Source organism: Vidua chalybeata, chromosome 12 (genome assembly GCF_026979565.1).
Source record: "Vidua chalybeata isolate OUT-0048 chromosome 12, bVidCha1 merged haplotype, whole genome shotgun sequence".
In the NCBI taxonomy this organism is placed as follows: domain Eukaryota; kingdom Metazoa; phylum Chordata; class Aves; order Passeriformes; family Viduidae; genus Vidua; species Vidua chalybeata.
Window position 1 is genome coordinate 337,176 of NC_071541.1, and position 17,871 is coordinate 355,046.

At 44.7% G+C, this 17,871-nt stretch overlaps 1 protein-coding gene across 7 annotated transcripts in view; it reads left to right on the forward strand.

The window, feature by feature from the left end:
• Positions 1 to 17,129, forward strand: part of TMCC1 (transmembrane and coiled-coil domain family 1) — a 73,235-nt gene extending 56,106 nt beyond the window's left edge. For 6 of the 7 annotated variants that reach the window (XM_053954186.1, XM_053954190.1, XM_053954187.1 and 3 more), the window contains 3 exons: positions 3,304 to 4,238; positions 10,518 to 10,653; positions 12,965 to 17,129. In XM_053954186.1, coding sequence (XP_053810161.1) covers positions 3,304 to 4,238; positions 10,518 to 10,653; positions 12,965 to 13,279 — 1,386 coding nt within the window. In that variant the 3' untranslated portion in view covers positions 13,280 to 17,129. Of the gene's footprint in view, positions 1 to 2,421; positions 2,474 to 3,303; positions 4,239 to 10,517; positions 10,654 to 12,964 lie in introns of those variants that run through there. The other variant, XM_053954188.1, reaches the window with a different exon arrangement.
• The last annotated feature ends 742 nt before the right edge of the window (positions 17,130 to 17,871 follow it).

Here is a 17,871-nt window from a genome sequence, read left to right on the forward strand (position 1 = left end):
TGAAGCTCCAAGCTTCACAAGGGGAGGAAGGAGGAAGCAGGAGTTGCCCCCTTGCAGCAGGCTTGCTCTGAAAGCTGCTGTTTGCTTAGGCCAGCTGCCCTGAGTGTTTAAAAGTCATTCTTGGTGAATGACTGGTATATGCTTTTACTGGGGGAGTTTTAGGGGGGTGAAATACCTTTAAAGGAACTGCTGTATTTAATCTTCAGCAGCACCAAAAGGCAGAATCATGAGGTGCTTTTTGGACTGTGTGCTGCAGAATAGAGACATTGGAAAGCTTGTACAGGAGGAAAAGCCTGAGAGCATTAACAGTTGAGATTTGGTAAGATCTTGAGAAAGCATAAGGCCCTCACATGATTTCATCTGGTTTGTGGCATAATGCCAAAGCAGTTCTCAGTGTACTTCCTGGTGGGAGGGCACACAGCTCCCCTTAACTGGGCTGTCAAATATAATGGAAAATTGCATTGCAAGAGAGATTGACTATTGAATTGTAACCCCTATTCTTATACAAGCATTGATCATTATAGTATTTAATTTACCAGCGTCTTTTCAGGACAGATGGACCATCATCTCAAATTCAATAACATGTCATCGGCATTTCTCAGGGACCCAGTTTGTGCTAGGTCTTCCCTTTACAAAGCCTTGTGGATATGGACAAAGTACTTAAATTATCTCAGTTCTGTTCTCGAACTGCACTTGTTCAGCCTTTTCCTTTTGAATTGGAAAGAACCCTTTTTGTTATTTCAGAATAATATCCACACAGCTGGTAATTATAAAGCAATTATCCCAACTTGGTTTATTCTATTACTGCTGTTCTAGTTCATTTTCTACCACAGGTGTAGGGTGATAGCCTGGGCAGATTTGCTGAAGACTACTGACTTTAAAAGGGGGGGAAGAGAAAGTTACGAACAAATTTTTCTCTCACGAAACTTGTGTCGTGAGAGGAAGAGTGTACTATTAGTGTAATTTATGGTAATTATCCACACACACACATACAGACACACACTAATTTAACCAAACCTGGAGTAAATTAAGCTGATAGAAACTCTTTACTGCAAAGTAGTGTTAAAGCCCCAGTAGTCCTATGGCATTGATCTGTGCAGATCTCAGCTCAGAGCCTCTGGGCTGCAGAAGAACTGGTGATGAGCAGTTGTTTGGTTCTGAGACACCAGGTCAGTCCCATGCTCACTCACCCTTACCACTGCCCACAAAAAAATCAATTATGAAAAGAAAAATAAAAAATAAGTTAAATTAAATTGTGGAAGTTTTGCTTCAAAACTGTGGGTCTTTCTGGTTTTCTTTATTTGCCATTACATACTAAAATGTCCTTGCTCTGGAGGCGGTAGGGATTGTTAAGAATGGATTGAGAAGCCCTTGGCTCATAGGCAGTTAACAGTAATATGATTGTCTCGGTGTGCTGCACAGATGCTCTGTGCTGCTCTTGGGGTGGCGGCTGGTTGGCAGAGCTGCTCTGTGGGTGAGGCACAGGCCAGCTGTGCCATGGGTGCTGGGTGATACTCCCAGGCCAGGCATGCCCTGCACAGGCAGGGTCTTTGTGATTGTCTAGGCCATAGGGAGAAATCTGATCACTGACAGCCCTGGAAAAATCTCAATGAAATTACAAATTCCAAGAAGAAGTATCTTTACAAATGTGTATTACTTCCAAATGCACGTCCCTACATCTCAGATACAGCACGTTCACTGTGCAGTACTGATATCATGCATAGTGTTGGTCCTGCTAATTAATTAATTAATATTAATTCTTAGCACCAGTTTTCCATTGATCTACTCAGAGCTCCATTGGGTTTCTAAAACTAAACCCTCTTAATAAAGCAGCTGATATTTTAGGAGTCACAACATGCTGAGAAATTATATTCTGTGGTTTCCAGCAGCTAAACTCCTCTAGAAAATGAATCAATTGCTTTCCCAGGTGTCTGGTTTTCCTCTTGATGGGACAACAGAGAACCTCAAGGTTATGGGAAGGAGCCTGGCTAACCCCCGGCGCCGGCCAGTGTTGCAGCCTGCGGGGTTTTTTGCATTAAATATGGAATGATTAATCACGAGAGAGGGTACAGTTAACTGTAACAGCATTTTTGTTTTGTAAAGCGCATATTCACAAGCACGGGCATGGTTCTGCGACTGGGCAGTAGCGGTGGGTCAGCTGGCAGCTGGGACGAGCCGGGGAGCTGCCGGCTGGTCCCCGCCGAGCCGCGGGAGCGGAGCGTGCGGGCAGCAGTCGCGGCTGCTCATCAGCTCGGCGGCGGGACGGGGGCCGCGGGATCCAAACGACGCGTTCGGTTTAAAAGTCTTTAACGGAGATTCCGGGCGGCCCGGCCCGGCGAGGCCTCCCTGCCGCGAGGGGGCGGGCGGGGCCGGGCCGGGCCGGGCCGCGGCGGGCGCGCAGCCATGCACGGGCGGCGGGCGGCCGGCGGGAGCCATGCACGGGGAGCGGGCGCTGCTGCCCCGCCGGGACAAGGTACGGCGGGGGCCCCGCGGGCGTTCCTCCGCCGGAGGACCCACCGTGGCCGCGACCCGGGGCTGGCCGGGGTCGGAGCATGGTCGGCTCCGGGGGGGAATGCCCGGGTCAGGAGCCGCCGGTGCGGCCGCACCTGCCTGCCCGGTTCTTCGCGGGTTCGCGGCGGGTACTTGGCTGGTTGGATTGCGCTGAAACAGCATGTAAATTTTTTTTTTTTTTCCTTTTTCTTCATACGTGGGATTTGTCCCTTGAAACTCACTATATTCCTCCCGCTCGGAGACACCTGCTTGCAAGGTTTGCCGCGGCAAAGCGTGCATTCAGGTGCCTCTCAGGCTCCAATTTCTGTTAAAAGCACTGACCGTAGTAGATTGGTTGTAGTTTCACTGTTGCTGCTCTTCCGACAGGTGAAGCACTAGGAATGACTCGAGTGTGCTGTACTGTGGAGTTAAACCGTGTGGCTTCTGCTCTCAATTACTTTCTTGGTCTCTTCACTCTCTAGCTAGTTGAGCCCCTGCCCTAGTACTGATATTTTGGAGAGCTTGGTCTGCCAAACTGGGTTGCCCTGTTGCACATATGTGCTTGAGTTTTGAATTGTTTGAGGTGATTAAGCGGAGTCAAGTATGAGAGGTTTTGCTTTTTTTAAACTTTTGCTGATCTCTGTAAAATATGTGAAGCTCTCCTGATTGATACTGTCCCCTGGCCAGCTGAAAAAAGATACCTTTTTTCAGAATTATATCCATTTGCCAAGTTGCTTGGCATAAAGAAGGAAAGCTTTTCTGTTGGTGAAGCTGCTGATTAGCACTCATGTGTCTCTGTCTCTCTGTGCTTAGATTGAGCGATTGGAAGTCAGCAGCTTGGCGCAGACCTCCAGTGCCGTGGCCTCCAGCACTGATGGCAGCATCAATGCAGACTCTGTTGATGGGACCCCAGATCCGCAGCGGACAAAAGTGGCCATCACACACCTGCAGCAGAAGATACTGAAGCTGACAGAGCAGATCAAAATTGAGCAAACAGCCCGTGATGACAACGTGGCAGAGTACCTGAAATTGGCCAACAATGCAGACAAGCAGCAGAGTGCTCGCATTAAGCAAGTGTTTGAGAAGAAAAATCAAAAGTCAGCCCAGACCATCTTGCAGCTGCAGAAGAAACTGGAACATTACCATCGAAAGCTGCGAGAGATCGAACAGAATGGGATCCCTCGGCAGCCAAAGGATGTCTTCAGGGATATGCATCAGGGTTTGAAAGATGTTGGAGCAAAAGTCACTGGCTTCAGTGAGGGAGTGGTAGACAGTGTAAAAGGTGGACTTTCCAGTTTCTCCCAGGCCACACATTCAGCAGCAGGAGCTGTGGTTTCCAAACCCCGGGAGATTGCCTCCCTCATAAGGAACAAGTTTGGGAGTGCAGACAATATTGCTAATCTGAAAGACTCCTTAGAAGAAGGCCAGGAAGATGGGACAGGTGGCAAGGCTCTAGGTGTTATTCAGAACTTTCAGTCAAGCCCAAAATATGGCAGTGAAGAGGATTGCTCCAGTGCCACATCAGGCTCAGTGGGAGCCAACAGTACAACAGGGGGCCCTGTGGGAGCTTCCAGCTCCAAAACAAACACTCTGGATATGCAGAGCTCAGGGTTTGATGCAATACTGCATGAGATTCAAGAAATTCGAGAGACACAGGCAAGACTGGAAGAATCATTTGAGGACCTTAAGGTTCGCTACCAGAGGGATTACACGTTGATAATGCAGACCCTGCAGGAGGAGCGGTACAGGTATGTGCTGTGGTACTTCGTTTGACAATCCAGTGCTGTGATTGCAAAGCACCAGAGCTGGGGATGGTAGTGCTCAGCAGGCTGTTCCCAGCAGCTTGATTCAAGTGGATAGTTCTGAGGTCTTCTCAGGACTTTTCCCTCCCAGTTCTGCCTTTTATAAATACTGCTATCTTGCTGCTCACCTCCCTATCTGTACAAAAAGTGATTGTAAGAAAAAAGGTTATTTCAAAGTGTCTCAAGATAAAAAGTGAAGCTGAAGAGGTCTAATAAGGTGTCCCAAACCCAGGAGTACATTGATGCAATTACTGTTATCAGACAGTGCTTTGCCCTGCAAAAAATACTGAAAATGTTTGGATCTAAGTAAATGACAGGGAACTAATGTGGACATGACTTGACCCTGCCTTCTCCAACACTCAGATCCGTATCTACCAGAGAAAGAACCATTCCAGCTTTCTTCAGGTTCTCTGAAAAGACATGATCTTGGCCATGTGCCAAAACTAAGATAGCCTTTCCCTTCTCTGTTCAGTCCACTGTGGCAGCTCTCAGGGAAATGAAGTAGAATTAAATGTCAGATACTGACAGTGCTCTTGTGGAGATTAAAAGTGACCCATGTTTCCATCAGTCTTCCCCTCACTGGAAGGAATGGGAAGGTGGAGCTGCTGATCCCTGATGAAGTCACAGGGAAGAGGTGACAGTGGCCTTCAGTAAGGCAGCCTGACTGGCTGCCCCCACCTCCCTGCTGAGGAAAGCTGCCCATGGAGAGGTGCTGAGGGAATACTTTCCTGTCTTTGCTGGGTGGGAGAGGCTCTCTGCAGACTGCCCTGTGCTGTCCTGCCGAATACCTGACATCCCCCCACACACATGCTGGGAGCAAGGGCTTGACTCCAGGCTCTGAAGGGAAGAGTTACTAGCTGCCCTTCTGCAGGCATCCTGGACAGGATTCTTAAACTTTAAATAACAAATGCAAAGCCCAATTCATGACTTTGCCAGGATGTGAAACACAAAGGCACAGCAGAGCTGCTGGGGCTGTGCACAGGCTTGCTGAAGTGCCCTGTGCCACTTGCTGCACTGGTTTGCGCAGCATAACATGGAGTTGCCCTACAGCTCTTTAGACATGCTTATGCGAAAACATTGGAAAAACTCTGGAAAAGACTAGCCTACTGGGATCTGGTAGAGACAGCAGGCTTTCAGTGTGCTTTGCAGAGCTTGGGCAAACAAAGCCAGACCAACACTACTTTCTAATCCTGCTATGCAGCAATCAGCAGTTTGACTGAAACCAGCAACCAGCACAGCAGCTTTGGTTCCTAGTGCCTCAGTGTCATCAAGTCATCTTAAAGCGATATAAAGCTGGATCTTCTGTTCCTCAGCAGAGAGGTGCTGTTGTCTGTTGATCTGTAGGTTGTTGTTTCACACATACAGCAGCAGCCATTCATGGTGGAATGCTAAATGCAAGCATGGCACAGCTGAAGGAGTGGCCTGAAAGTACAATAGCAGACCTTGGGGACTGATGTGTGCTGTCAGCTACGTGGGCTGGTTACTGCCCAACACCTCTGAGCAAGGTTCACGTAGGTCCCATACTAGCGCATCGTGAGGTCATATCTGTCATGTGCCATTAACCTTTGCACAGCACTCCCCTGAGGTCAGCCCAGACCCCAAGCACTAACCAAGGCAGCCTGGAATGAAAAGCAGGGAGAATCTGCATTTGGCTTACAAAAGCTTAAGATAGTAATTTAGACCTGTCATTTGGAATGTTGATGAAGAGGACCAGTTAAACCACACTCAGTGCTCTTGTCTGTGTGGGTAACTGCATGAACAGCAAGAGCTTATGGGTTAATCACGGTTAGATGACTACAGGACTGTACAAATGTAGATTCTTGTTTTTATAGCTTCTGTATTTTGAACCGTCACAATGATAAAAGCTGACATCACCTTACAAGTGGAAGGTGACATGATATGTCCAAGGGCAGAGGGTGCTGCTGCCTTGGCAGGGAGGGGTGGCGCCTGTTCCTCCAACTGGAACCCCTCTTACTCCTCAGCTCTCTTCAGAAAAAAGCTAAAAGAAGGGAAAGGAATTTGGTTTAATGCTGGCAGGCTGGGTATTCAGATTAATCATAATTGGCTTTAAAATTTGTAAATGTCTCCTAACTCTGCTCTGTTTATGGGAAGCTTTCAAAAACAAACACAGAGTTGAGTTGAAGCTTAAAAAATTTTTTTGGAGAAGTCTTTTCCTTGTCAGGTGACACTGAGTGTTTTCATTGGACCTGGAAGCTGGAACAAAGAACATGCCATGACATTTTCTCACCTGGTCTTAATCCATTTCCTCTTTCTTAAATTGTCTACTGTTTTGCAGGTTCTGATCTTTTTTCCCACTTGTGTTTGTGCAGTTTCTGTTTATCACCCATGGCTTGCCTCACAGGTTTTCCTTGACCTCCTTCATCTCCTCCCTCCCCTCTCCCTGCTTCCAGATCTTGTCTATCACTCCATTTGGCTGCCGGTTTGCTAACCCTAGTCTCTGAGGCAGGGACTCACCTGTCCAGTTGCTCCAGTTGTCCCGCCCTGGTGCAGGCCTGGCAGCACCATGGCAAGGCCAGGGTGGGCTGTGCTGCACAGCACATGCTGGCTCTGGAGCACTGCTCTGCTCTCCTGGGGCTGAGCCACTGAGGAAGGAAGAGCCTGACGGTACTTGACCATCATTGTTTTCTTTGCACTAGGAGCAGGTGCTGAAATGGCTTCTTGCTAATCTCATTATTGGAAGGTGGCAATTGTTTACTGGTACAAGCAGGGACTTTCTGTGCTATTGAGACTGAAATAAAGTTCCTGCTGAGTATTTTCATCTTGCTTGTCCCTTCAGGAACCTGTTTGTACATGGCAAAACTATAAGCTCACATATTTGGAGTGTGGCCAGTCTAAGGTTTTGGGTTTCTTCCCAAGCCTGACAGCCTTGGAAAGGGCATTTAGGTCTCCCATGCTCCTGTCAGAAAAAATCCTTCAGCCAAAAGGCTAGTCACTGGTGCTTCCATTTGTCTGGGTTTTGATGTAGTCTAATTGTCACACTTCAGTCTGTCCTCATGATGTGTTTTAAAATAGATCAAAGGAGCTAAAGCTCTGAGGTCTGGGAGGGTTGGCAAGGCTATTCTGGAGTGTGGCTGGGCAGTGGAGGCAGCGTGTTGGTGCTTACCCAGCCAGGGCAGCACCAAAACCTCCCTGCAAAGCTGTCTGTCCTCCTTCCAGGGAGGCTCGGAGCTGGAAGTACAGGGATATGTGTGGGTGTCATGAGCAGCTCATGCTCCCTGTTGGGAGCAAGCTCTGTCCTTTGTGTATCCTTCTAGGTAGAAGACTTGGAGCATACTACAAATAACTTGTGGTTTTAGCTGTTTACTCCACTATTGGAAGCAGTGTGTTCAGTAGCGTAAAGATGTATTTAGTGACAAATATACATGAATGTTTGTATGACATAGCTATAAAGAGAAAATTATCCATCTTGAGAGACACCTGAAGACAGGTACTAAACTTCATTCACAGTCTACTGCAGATGTCTTTGTAGCATTAGTTTGATCAGAGTTTCGTACCATAGCACTGAGTGCAGATCAAATGTCTTTTTTTATCACATCCCTCCCTTCCATATGCTGTGTTAGCTGTGCATTTTGCAGCTATTACTTTAAAATGCCTTAAAGCTTTTTAGAAAAATTAGATGGTCATAATTGTGTTTCTCAGCCTTTTTCAGACTACTTTCCCGATTCCCACGCAGTGAGCCTCAGAAAACATGTGGAAATAAAACACGAGTATTTGAAATGAAGTGTTCCCATATCCCACAGTTGAGCCAAGCACCCCAGCTATTTACCGTGTCCGTAGGAACAGCTCTGATGATCTCTGGCAGCATTGATCTGCTGCACAGAGACATTTCTGGGATGGAGCTTGTTCTTTTAAGGAGAAATTTCACATTTTAAATAGTAACAAAATAGTTCTTGAACTCCAAAGAGGTGTTTTCCATACATGAAGTGAAGTGGGATTTGATTATTCAGGGCACCGCAATATTCACAGACAAGTTTAGTTTGTTCAGTAGACCCTGGCACTCATGAATTAGAGGCATGTATTTAATCTTAACCCTCTTGACAGGTAGCCTATCCCTTTTATTTGTGTAATACTCCCACTTAAATGCAAACCAGCTTTCAATAGGGAAACCCTGGTTCTATGCCCTGTAAGTCACATAAACCCCTCCTTGCTTTTTAAATTTGAACACCAATAGAAAGTAGCTGGAAAAAAATAATTTTCTAAATTGTAGATAGTGGGACAAGAAGTGAAAAGAAGCTGAATGGAGGATGTGTCATTTAAAAAATAAGGCAGGGTGGGTTAGTGGGAGCAGGGATGTGTTTTTTTAAATAATCCAGTTCTAGCACTTGCCTGACATAGTGAGTTCTGGAAGTGCAGGTGATTCTTGGATGCAAACTGCAGCAGTTCTGGGGTTGAGCAGGGAGTGAAGTGTGGATTGGGAACGAGCTGGTTGTTCTGCAGTCTTCAGGGCAGGAAGATTGGAGCCAGCTCTTCTGCTAATCATGTTCTGTTTAAACTCTTAACTATACAGATTAGCAGGGTTTCCTTATGTTTCCTGTAGATTGAAGTAGTTTTGAAGTTATTAAAATACAATTGTTTCCTGTTAGAGAACAGGATTTAAGCTGCTTGGCAACAGCTGCTTTATAAAAGGTGTTTATATGAGAGGAGGTTAAAAAACACAATCATGCTATTTTCAGAAATGTTTAAGTTTCTTCTTGTGTATTAAACACACTGGTGAATTTTGTAATATAGTAACAAACTGAATATATTTCAAGTAATTGATGCTGCCTTTGGGGCTTGGAGTGGGTTTAGTTGTGATTTTTTGGTTGTTGTCAACTTGTTGTCAGTTTTAAGTTGTGTGGGAACAAAGGGCAATATTAATTATCTGGGTCCTTCTTCATTAGCCGCTCTTCACGTGGCCATTCCCTTGTCAGTCCTGGGAAACCAGTTCTCTGGTGTGTCCTGGCACAGTTGCACAGCTCTTCTGGCACCTTTCTGGGCTCAGCCATGTCAGCTGGCAGTTGTCTTGGTTTCACTCCTGGTTGACCACATGCATTTTACTGCTGCAAATTGTCATGCTGTCTGACTCCTCCTTAGTTTAAAGTAATATTGCATTGGGAACATAAATGAAAATTCTTTTCATACTTGTCTGTTAAAAACAAAACCAAGACTGTTTTTAAAGCCTAGCTTTTGATTGCAGATTATAAAACACCAAAAAAATATTGAAAAAAAAAAAAAAGAGAAGCAGGATTTGTTTCTTAGTTTCAGAACTTGCAATTAAATTCTTCATTCTAGATAAATATTGCTTATTCATCTTGTGTTTAGCTTTTTTTTTTTTTTTTTTTTTTTTTTTTTTTTTTTTTTTTTGTGGTTAATTCCTTAGAGATGTCGTCTTGGTTATTAGTGTCAAGATGCATATGATAAGGACTGTGTGGTAAGTTTTTTCCATCTGCTAAAATGAGTAGACAGTGGAAAAAGCCCAATGGCCACCACAGCTGTGCCCATACCTTTGTTACCATCAGAGCTACCATTTCAGTTAATTTATAACTCTCTTAGGGAGAAGCAAAACTTTATCTCTCAGAATTGTTATCACTCAGTTTTATTTAAGCAACCCTCTTCCTCAGGACTGCTCCTGGTCCATTCACCAGGAGCAAACTGAAAAATAAGCCTGCAGGTTAGTGATTCATGTGTCCTTCTTACAAATAATATGATGGTATTTGCTTGTTAAGTTGCATCATTCATGGGAGATAAAGGAAAAACAAATCAAAGATCCATATGACCTCATGCAGAGATGAGACAGTAACAGCATGTTCTCTGAGGCATCAGTCACATGTCATTTCCGTGTAATTTTTATGCCCATTACTGTTCCAAGTGTAGATGAAAATGCTTAGGAGTTTATGGTATTAGAAAGGAACTGCTTGGTTTGCGCAGAAGTTTGGTGAATACCTCGTTCTGTTCTCATTCTGTCCTCAGTTTCTTGCATCACTCAACAGTTACCATGTAATGGTGTGTTTTCTGCAGGGCAGGAACAATATCACAGAGTTTACCTGGTAGAAAGAACTAATTCCCAGCAAGAGGGCATTAGTGCTAGAGTCTGCTGTGTGCTGACTGAGGCAGCCCTGCTGGTTTCAGTACACAGGCCATGGTGTTCATTGCTTGCTTGTCACTGGTGTCATTTTGCCATCCTCTTCTCATTAAAGCCATTGTACCATGTGTTGTCATTTCTAGATGTGAAAGACTTGAAGAGCAGTTAAATGACCTGACTGAGCTCCACCAGAACGAGATCCTCAATTTAAAACAGGAGCTGGCCAGCATGGAGGAAAAGATTGCCTATCAGTCTTATGAGCGAGCCCGGGACATCCAGGTGGGTGACAGAAGCAGGAACCCAAGTCCTGCCCTCTGCCTGCTCTTTCAGGAACTCATTCACTTTTGAAGCACGCCTGCGCTTCAATATTTTATTTTAATCCTTGTAGCTTTATTGCTAAACTGCTGCATTCCAAAAGGTCCTTATTCCATCTCTGACCTGTGGGTATCTTTCCAGGTAACTTCCTCCATAAAGCAGGGCTGTGTCCCACACAGAGGGGACCTGCTGCTCAGCTGGAGCAGAGCAGGAGCCAGAGCCACTCTTGTGCAGGCTTTTATATTAGACACTCAATGGGCTGTGACCCAAACACTTTTACAGTAGTGTTCCCAGTACACGGCCCCTGGGGTGTGGTTGTGTCACTGATTTTACAGCAGTGGTCACATACATCTAAGGAAAAATGGCTTTGTGTGTGCACTGCATTGAGTCAGGAAATAATTCTTTCTGTTGACTTTGAAGAAATAAGGAGGTGTTTCTAAAAGAAAAGTTTCTTTTAGTATGTAAAAAAGGCTATGAAGCAGAGGTCTTGAAGTTGAAAGCCCTTCTGTAAAGCAAAGCGGCTGCTGACCCTTACAGAGAAAGGCCTATTCAGAAACAAGTCTCTTGACTATTATAAGTACTTGCTGTGGTATTTTTAACAGATATCTCAGTTCTGCTTGCTGATGGGAGGTATTTGCAGTGTGAGCAGAGAGTTGTAGGTTAAGAGTTCTCCCTTTTTCCTGCTGAGGTACTTCAGCCAGGTGATTTCCTCTGAAGACCACGCAGGCTATGCTGTTCACATACCAGCTGCAACTCCTGTTGTCAACAGGAGCAGTTCTTCTTGGTCACTGCTGTTTGGGGCAGCTGAGCAATTCTGCCCTGTGCTTTCAGGGCTCTTAACCAGGGAGAAGCCCTCATGTTTCATTAACTGCCACAGACATGATGCAATGAGAAATGTAACAGGTGACAATGACCTTTTAACTTAAATTTAATCAGTGTCTGTGGACAGTGGTACAATGGCCCCTGGCAGTGTTTACAGGAGCCCCTCCCTTGGGGGAGTGTTACAACAGTCAGGTTTTGTTCTCCTCTCTAAATTCAGATGGCAGGAAGATTGAATTGAATTGGGGATTTCTCAACAGCTTTTTTTAATCTTCATTGTATGATTCAGTGCTTTTAGTGTAAACTCAAAAGTTGGGACAGTCTATTTCTCAGCACTGCTGGGGAAGAGGGAAGTGTTTTGTTGTATGAAAAATTATTGAAGAGCATGAGCTACTGTTGCAGAGGAACAGTCCTGGTTCCTTTTTTGGTGATCAGTCTGGGAATGACTGCTGCAGACTTGTATATCATATTTGCAGTTGTGTCTGAAAAGGTGACTCTGAGGGAAGATTAGTGGAAATATTGTAACTTGGTATCTTCAAGAGCAGAAGTCTCTCTTGGTGTTAATTGCCTTAACCTCTCTTCTTCTCCCTAGTCCCCTGCATTGCATGTCACCAGTGTTTTAGTGCAGGTTGGGTTGGTCCAGCTGGGGTTCAGCATGGTGAAAAGGTCTGACAAATCCCCCCCGAGTCAGTGGGGCTTTAAAGAGGTGGATTTGTCCACCTCCTTTCATTTGGCCTCTTCCTGTAGGCAGTTCCATAAATCTCATGCTTCTTACCCTTCTAGATGTCTTTCCCCAGGCCTCACAGAGTCAGTTGAAGCTGTGCCAGTGCCACAGCTTGCTGCAGTCTGGAGAAGATATCCTTCCTGCAATGGCAGCTGTGCAATCCCAGCCCTAGTGCCCCTCAGACCTTTCTCTGCACTCACAGCTCAGAGAAATCAAGCAAGCGGAACACAGCTGAGCCTTTGGTAGTTATTTTTGTTGATGTGGTTTTCTGTGAGGTTGCCTAGTTTTCTGCTAAGGGGTCAGATAAGCACGAGTGACTCCAAGGAAGGTGATGGAAGTTGAGGTTCTGGGAATGCCCAGAAGAAGATGAAGATTTCTGGCTAGGCACAGCACCTCTGTCCAAGAGTGGCCTCTTGGAACCAAAGCTGAAGTGACCAGGTGTCTTGGGTAGCCCCCTTCTGGCAGAAGCTCTGGGGTTTCCCAGCCTGGCATCTCCATGTCAAGCCTTCTGGGTGTAGATGAAGCGCCGTGGTGTATTGCAGGCTGCAGTGCCCAGTCAGCAAGGGGCTTCTCACCTCGGATATGGGAAATGGCACTGCTTCCTCTGCTCCTGCTGCAGGGCAGGAGCTCAGTGCATGAGCAGTGTGAGGTGTGGGGATGGTCCTGACTTGGCCTGGCTGGTGAGGTGACAGCTGTGAACTTGAGTAACCCAGCATGTGCTCTTACCCACAGGAGGCACTGGAAGCGTGCCAGACGCGCATCTCCAAGATGGAGCTGCAGCAGCAGCAGCAGCAAGTGGTGCAGTTGGAGGGGCTGGAGAATGCCACGGCCAGAAACCTTCTGGGGAAGTTCATCAACATCTTGCTGGCTGTCATGGCTGTCCTCCTCGTCTTTGTCTCCACCGTGGCCAACTGCGTTGTGCCCCTGATGAAGACTCGCAATAGGACGTTCAGCACTTTATTTATAGTGGTTTTCATTGCCTTTTTGTGGAAGCACTGGGATGCCATCACCGGCTACTTGGAACGATTCTTGTCTCCCCCCAGATGATGGTGGCAGGAATGGGCTGCGCCGCTCCCTCCTGGCGCTCTTGGTGAGCAAGTGTGGCAAAGATTAGTCAGAACTACTCTGCTGAAGTTTTAAAGTGTCCGAGTGAATTTGTTTACATTTAGAATAACGTTTTTTCTCTGCAAGATGCATTGCAATAGTATTTTTTAGATTTTATTCAAGAACTCTTTTGGCGAGAATCCTGGATAATTTTTATGTAGCATGGTTCTCTTTGGATGCAAATCTTAAGATTCTTTAAAGTGTACAAAAGAAATGAATAAAATACAGAAATTTGGAGCATACCAATGGGCAATTTAAATTGTGGCTTGAACTACTGTACTAAACCTGTCAGGAAGAAGAGAACGTGGTTAGCTTAAGATGAGCAAAGCTCAAAATAGTGCACAGCCTTGAATGATGGTACCACAGCAAACCAGTAACACTAAACTTTTACTGTGAAGTCTGCTCACATTCCATGTCCAAGTGTATGCGTTGAGTGGTTTCTTTCCTTAACAAGAGAAAAACAACAACGTGTGGATCCCTCTCCCAGCTCAGCATCTGGGTTCGCCGTTTGTGTTAACCTGACTTCAGTAACTTTCTGTAAGGCTGGCTAACTTGGCTGAGTATATGGAGTGGAAGCCTCATGCCATACACAGTAACTGCACAGTTGTGCTACAGTATTTTGAAGTAGTCCTTGAAATATACTCTTTAAGCAGAAGCCCTTGGTCGCACTTTTAAGGTTTTTTTTAATATATGTATATTCACAGATTTAAAAAAAATCCAAACAGCATACTTGAAGAGTGTAATACTCAAACTCTCAGTGCTTCCTTATTGTTTCTAATAGGATTTTTTATTATTATTATAATTATAATTATTATTATTATTATTATTGGGTTTTTTTTTTGAAAGGGTTGGGAGGGTCATTACTTTTTTTCTTTCAAATAAAGAAGTGATGTTTTTAAATGAAGAAATGCGTGAATAATTGTGAGCCGTCTTGTCCTGAAGCAGTTCTGAGGAGGGCAGAGAGTAGTTTCTAGTGTCAGCCTGTCGAATGCAGCACTGTCCATATGCCATTTGTCTGTCCTCCTGAGCTTAAAGATGCAGCATCATGAAAAGCATCTGTCTTCTCCACACCTTTTTGTCATGCAGGGCTTTTGTTTCTTTTTCCACATGTGAAGGATGGTATGTTTGTATTTTTTGTTCGCATTTTAGCTCTCATTCCTGGCCTCAGGATAAGAGCAAGGAATTTCTGTTCATCTCTTCCTAGGGAAAAGACAGGTTCTTTTGAGGAAAGAAATACTGACTCAACAGTTCACTTAATAGAGTGGTTATCTCAAAAATAGTTTTATTAAAAAAAAAAAAAAAAAAAACAAACCCTGAAAAGTGAAACCAAAATTTTCCTCCTGTTAGGCTCTGGTAAGATTCCATGTCGGTATCTGTGGTGTGCCATCCTCTTTTTCAGCCACAGGGGCCGACACTTGGTGCAGACACCTTTGTAAATCTCGAAAGGAAACATCAGCTTCAAATGTAACCCCAAGTCCTCACAATGTGCAATTGCTGGTGACCTGTTGGTACAGGCAGGCAGCCCTCAAGTCCAAGGAATCTGTGTTCATTCTGTGCTGATTTTTAACTGCTGTCCCTTTCACCATAACAGTGCCACAATTCATCTTTTGTCTTCATGAAATCTAAAAAAAAACCTCCAGGATTCTGTCAAAACCACTTACAGTGTTTAGTTAGGTCTTACTGTTTTCCTTCATTCCAGGATCAACTTCCCTCTAGGAATCAGATGTTGCCCAAGTGACCCAAACCAGTTGAAATCTGCCCATACATAGGCATGTATGAGACATGTACAACATACATATATACACATAAATGGGCATTGTGCTATGATGCAGATTCTGGGTTCTGAGAAATTCCCTCAAACAAGGTTAATACCTTGAGTGTTTTCTGATTGCCAGCAAAGGCAAGCCCTCCACTGTCCAACCATCTTTCTTCCTCCAAGGGTTCTTTTTTTCTGTAGTCACAGGAAACTCAGGTGCCCTTCCCCCAGGGATCCCAGTACACCTCTCTGTCACCATGTGCACTAATCTGCTCCTGTCCTAATTAAAACAAAGATTGCCATTTACAGCTGACTCAAGCCAAAACTGCTTGTGCTTTCTGCAGTGCCAGAGCAGAGGTGCGTGGCCATTCCCTCCCTTGCTTCTGGCTCCAGTGAGGCTCTTCTCTAGTGACTCACAATTCTTGGCTAACTATCATCTTCCCATTATGCAGGTTTTATCAGAAACAAATGTGTGAATAACAGTGAGAACTGATTTGGCACATAACTGAAATACTTTGTTGCCTTTTTTTCTGAAACCTGGCGTTTGTACCTCTTTTTCTCAGTCTTGTTCACACTAGAATTGCTTAAGGCAGGTTTTTATGTGGTCAAATCAGGAAGGAGTTAAAAGCCAATGGCTCTGGACACTCAGTGTCTGTAGTATTTAAGGAAGTGTTTGTCCCTCTTCTTTAAATCCTAATTTCATTTATTTTCTCAACACTGTAATATTCAGTAAATACCATTTACCAGCTTTGCCAGAAGGTGCAGGCTTAATAGAAACTGACATCTCAGAACTCTTTGGTGAAGGCCATATACATATGGGTCTGGACAGTGTCTGTCTCTTTCTCTCTCAACAGTTTCTTCCATTCCAGAAAGTTGTCTGCAGTAATGTCATATATGATGCTGCATCCACTTCTCATATCCTAACACAACTGCCATGAGTTTTGCCTTTTGCACTAGCAGAACATTTTGGGGTTTTCCTCCCTCTTCAACTTGAAAGTCTGTGATGATTTCTGATAGCTTAATGATGATGTTGTTGGAAATGTGATTCTAGCTTTAAAGCTCCCTTTCCTTGTACATGGTTGTGTTTGCTTTCCTGATGGAGTGTTTCTGGATGACGTAGAGGACAGTTCTGCTGTGGATGTGAGTGCGTGTGTGAGTACCTTTAATAGCCTCTTTTGTAGATAAAAACTTAGTGACCATCTCTGCATTGCAGAATGTCCCCCAAAACATTTCATATTTGGAGTTGAAGTGATTCAGAAATTGCTTAGATGTGTTTAGCACATACTGCCTTGGCACATAAAAAGGGAAAAATATAATGGGCTGTGTAAGTTCCAAGAGCAGCACCTCCTCATTAACATTTGAGGGTTCAAGTGAAGTTCATCTGTTTCCCCCATTTCCTTCAATATAAAGAAGAAAGAAAATCTTGATGCAAAAAAAAAAAATAGTTTTAAAATTTTTATAAAGTTGTTTTTTTCTCTCAGCCTTGTTAGTTTAGTTCAAGGATACTCAGCATGCTCCCAGCAGTTGCTCTATTGGTTTATTCCAGTCCCATGCGTGCTTAGGTGGGATCAGATGAACTGCTGACTTATGTGCGTGTTAAACTGGGACAGGAAAGCACTGTCTGTCAGCTTTGAAAATATGCATTTTTTAAATTAAAAAAAGAAAAGGTATTATAACAAAAGAAGCCAAGCTACAAAGGGTTCAAGATTGGGTAGTTTTGCCAGTTTTTAAATGAATTCTGAAAGTGGCTAAAGAGTTACCCTGTGTGTCTGTGTTGTGTATGCCAGGTGGTATAGTTGTAGGCAATTGACTTAGCTGTAAGTGTGTTTTAAAAGTGTAAAAAAATAAACAGAAAAACTCACTTGCACGGGCTGAAAAGTACAGAATTGACACTTGTGAACGTAACACTGTAGTTTATAGATCTTAAGCTGCTAATTGTTGAGAGAGATTTACATTTGTCTTGTCTGATTGTCGCAGATTTATCTGTGGCACTTTTACTGTATATAAAAAACTTTAAATAAAGACCTCAGCTATTAACACTGGTCTAGTTTGGATCTTTCCAGAGGGGCGGGGACAGGGGAAGGGAGGTGCTATCATGGAGAAGAAGAGGGGTGTGTCAAAACTGCTGGGCCCTGAGAGCTCAAAATGTGAGCAAGTTTTCCATAGCTCTGATTGTCAGACTTTATCCTACACTCAGCCAGCCACACACCACTAGGGCGCAATGAAAATAAGCTGGTGTCAGTGTCTGGTCTTTGCGGGTAGAGGAAAGGAGCAGCAGCATTGCATTCGTCCTCATTGATCCTTTCCAGCCCCCGTGTGCCTGGGACAGCCTCTGGCAGGGTCCCTGTGGCCACACCGTGACTCAGTTTGCAGGTTGGTGCAGTCAGGCTTACGCAAGTGTCTGTCTTGGAAGGACCAGAAGTTGGTCCTGTATTTTTCCACCACTGCTCTGTGGCCTGCCCTGTCCCAGATGAGAACGGCCCTTGTTTCTGTGGACTTTGTCCTTAAGGGATTTCAGGGCCCACTCTGTGTTGCATGCATATTTAGAGGCAGGTGCAATTGTAGCATCACCCATGTGTCTCAGGGAGCTTGTGATGGAGCAACTACAGGCCTGGCTCAGTTTGGATGAGGAAGGCTGCAGCTGGCAGGACAGCACTCCTTAGCAGAAAGCTCCCTCTCCCTGAGCAGAGGCAAGAGACTAAATGTTGGTTGAGCCACTGTTGTAAACAAGAGGTATTTTGGCTACCATGTTTCATAGAAGAATTTCTGAATCCTTTAT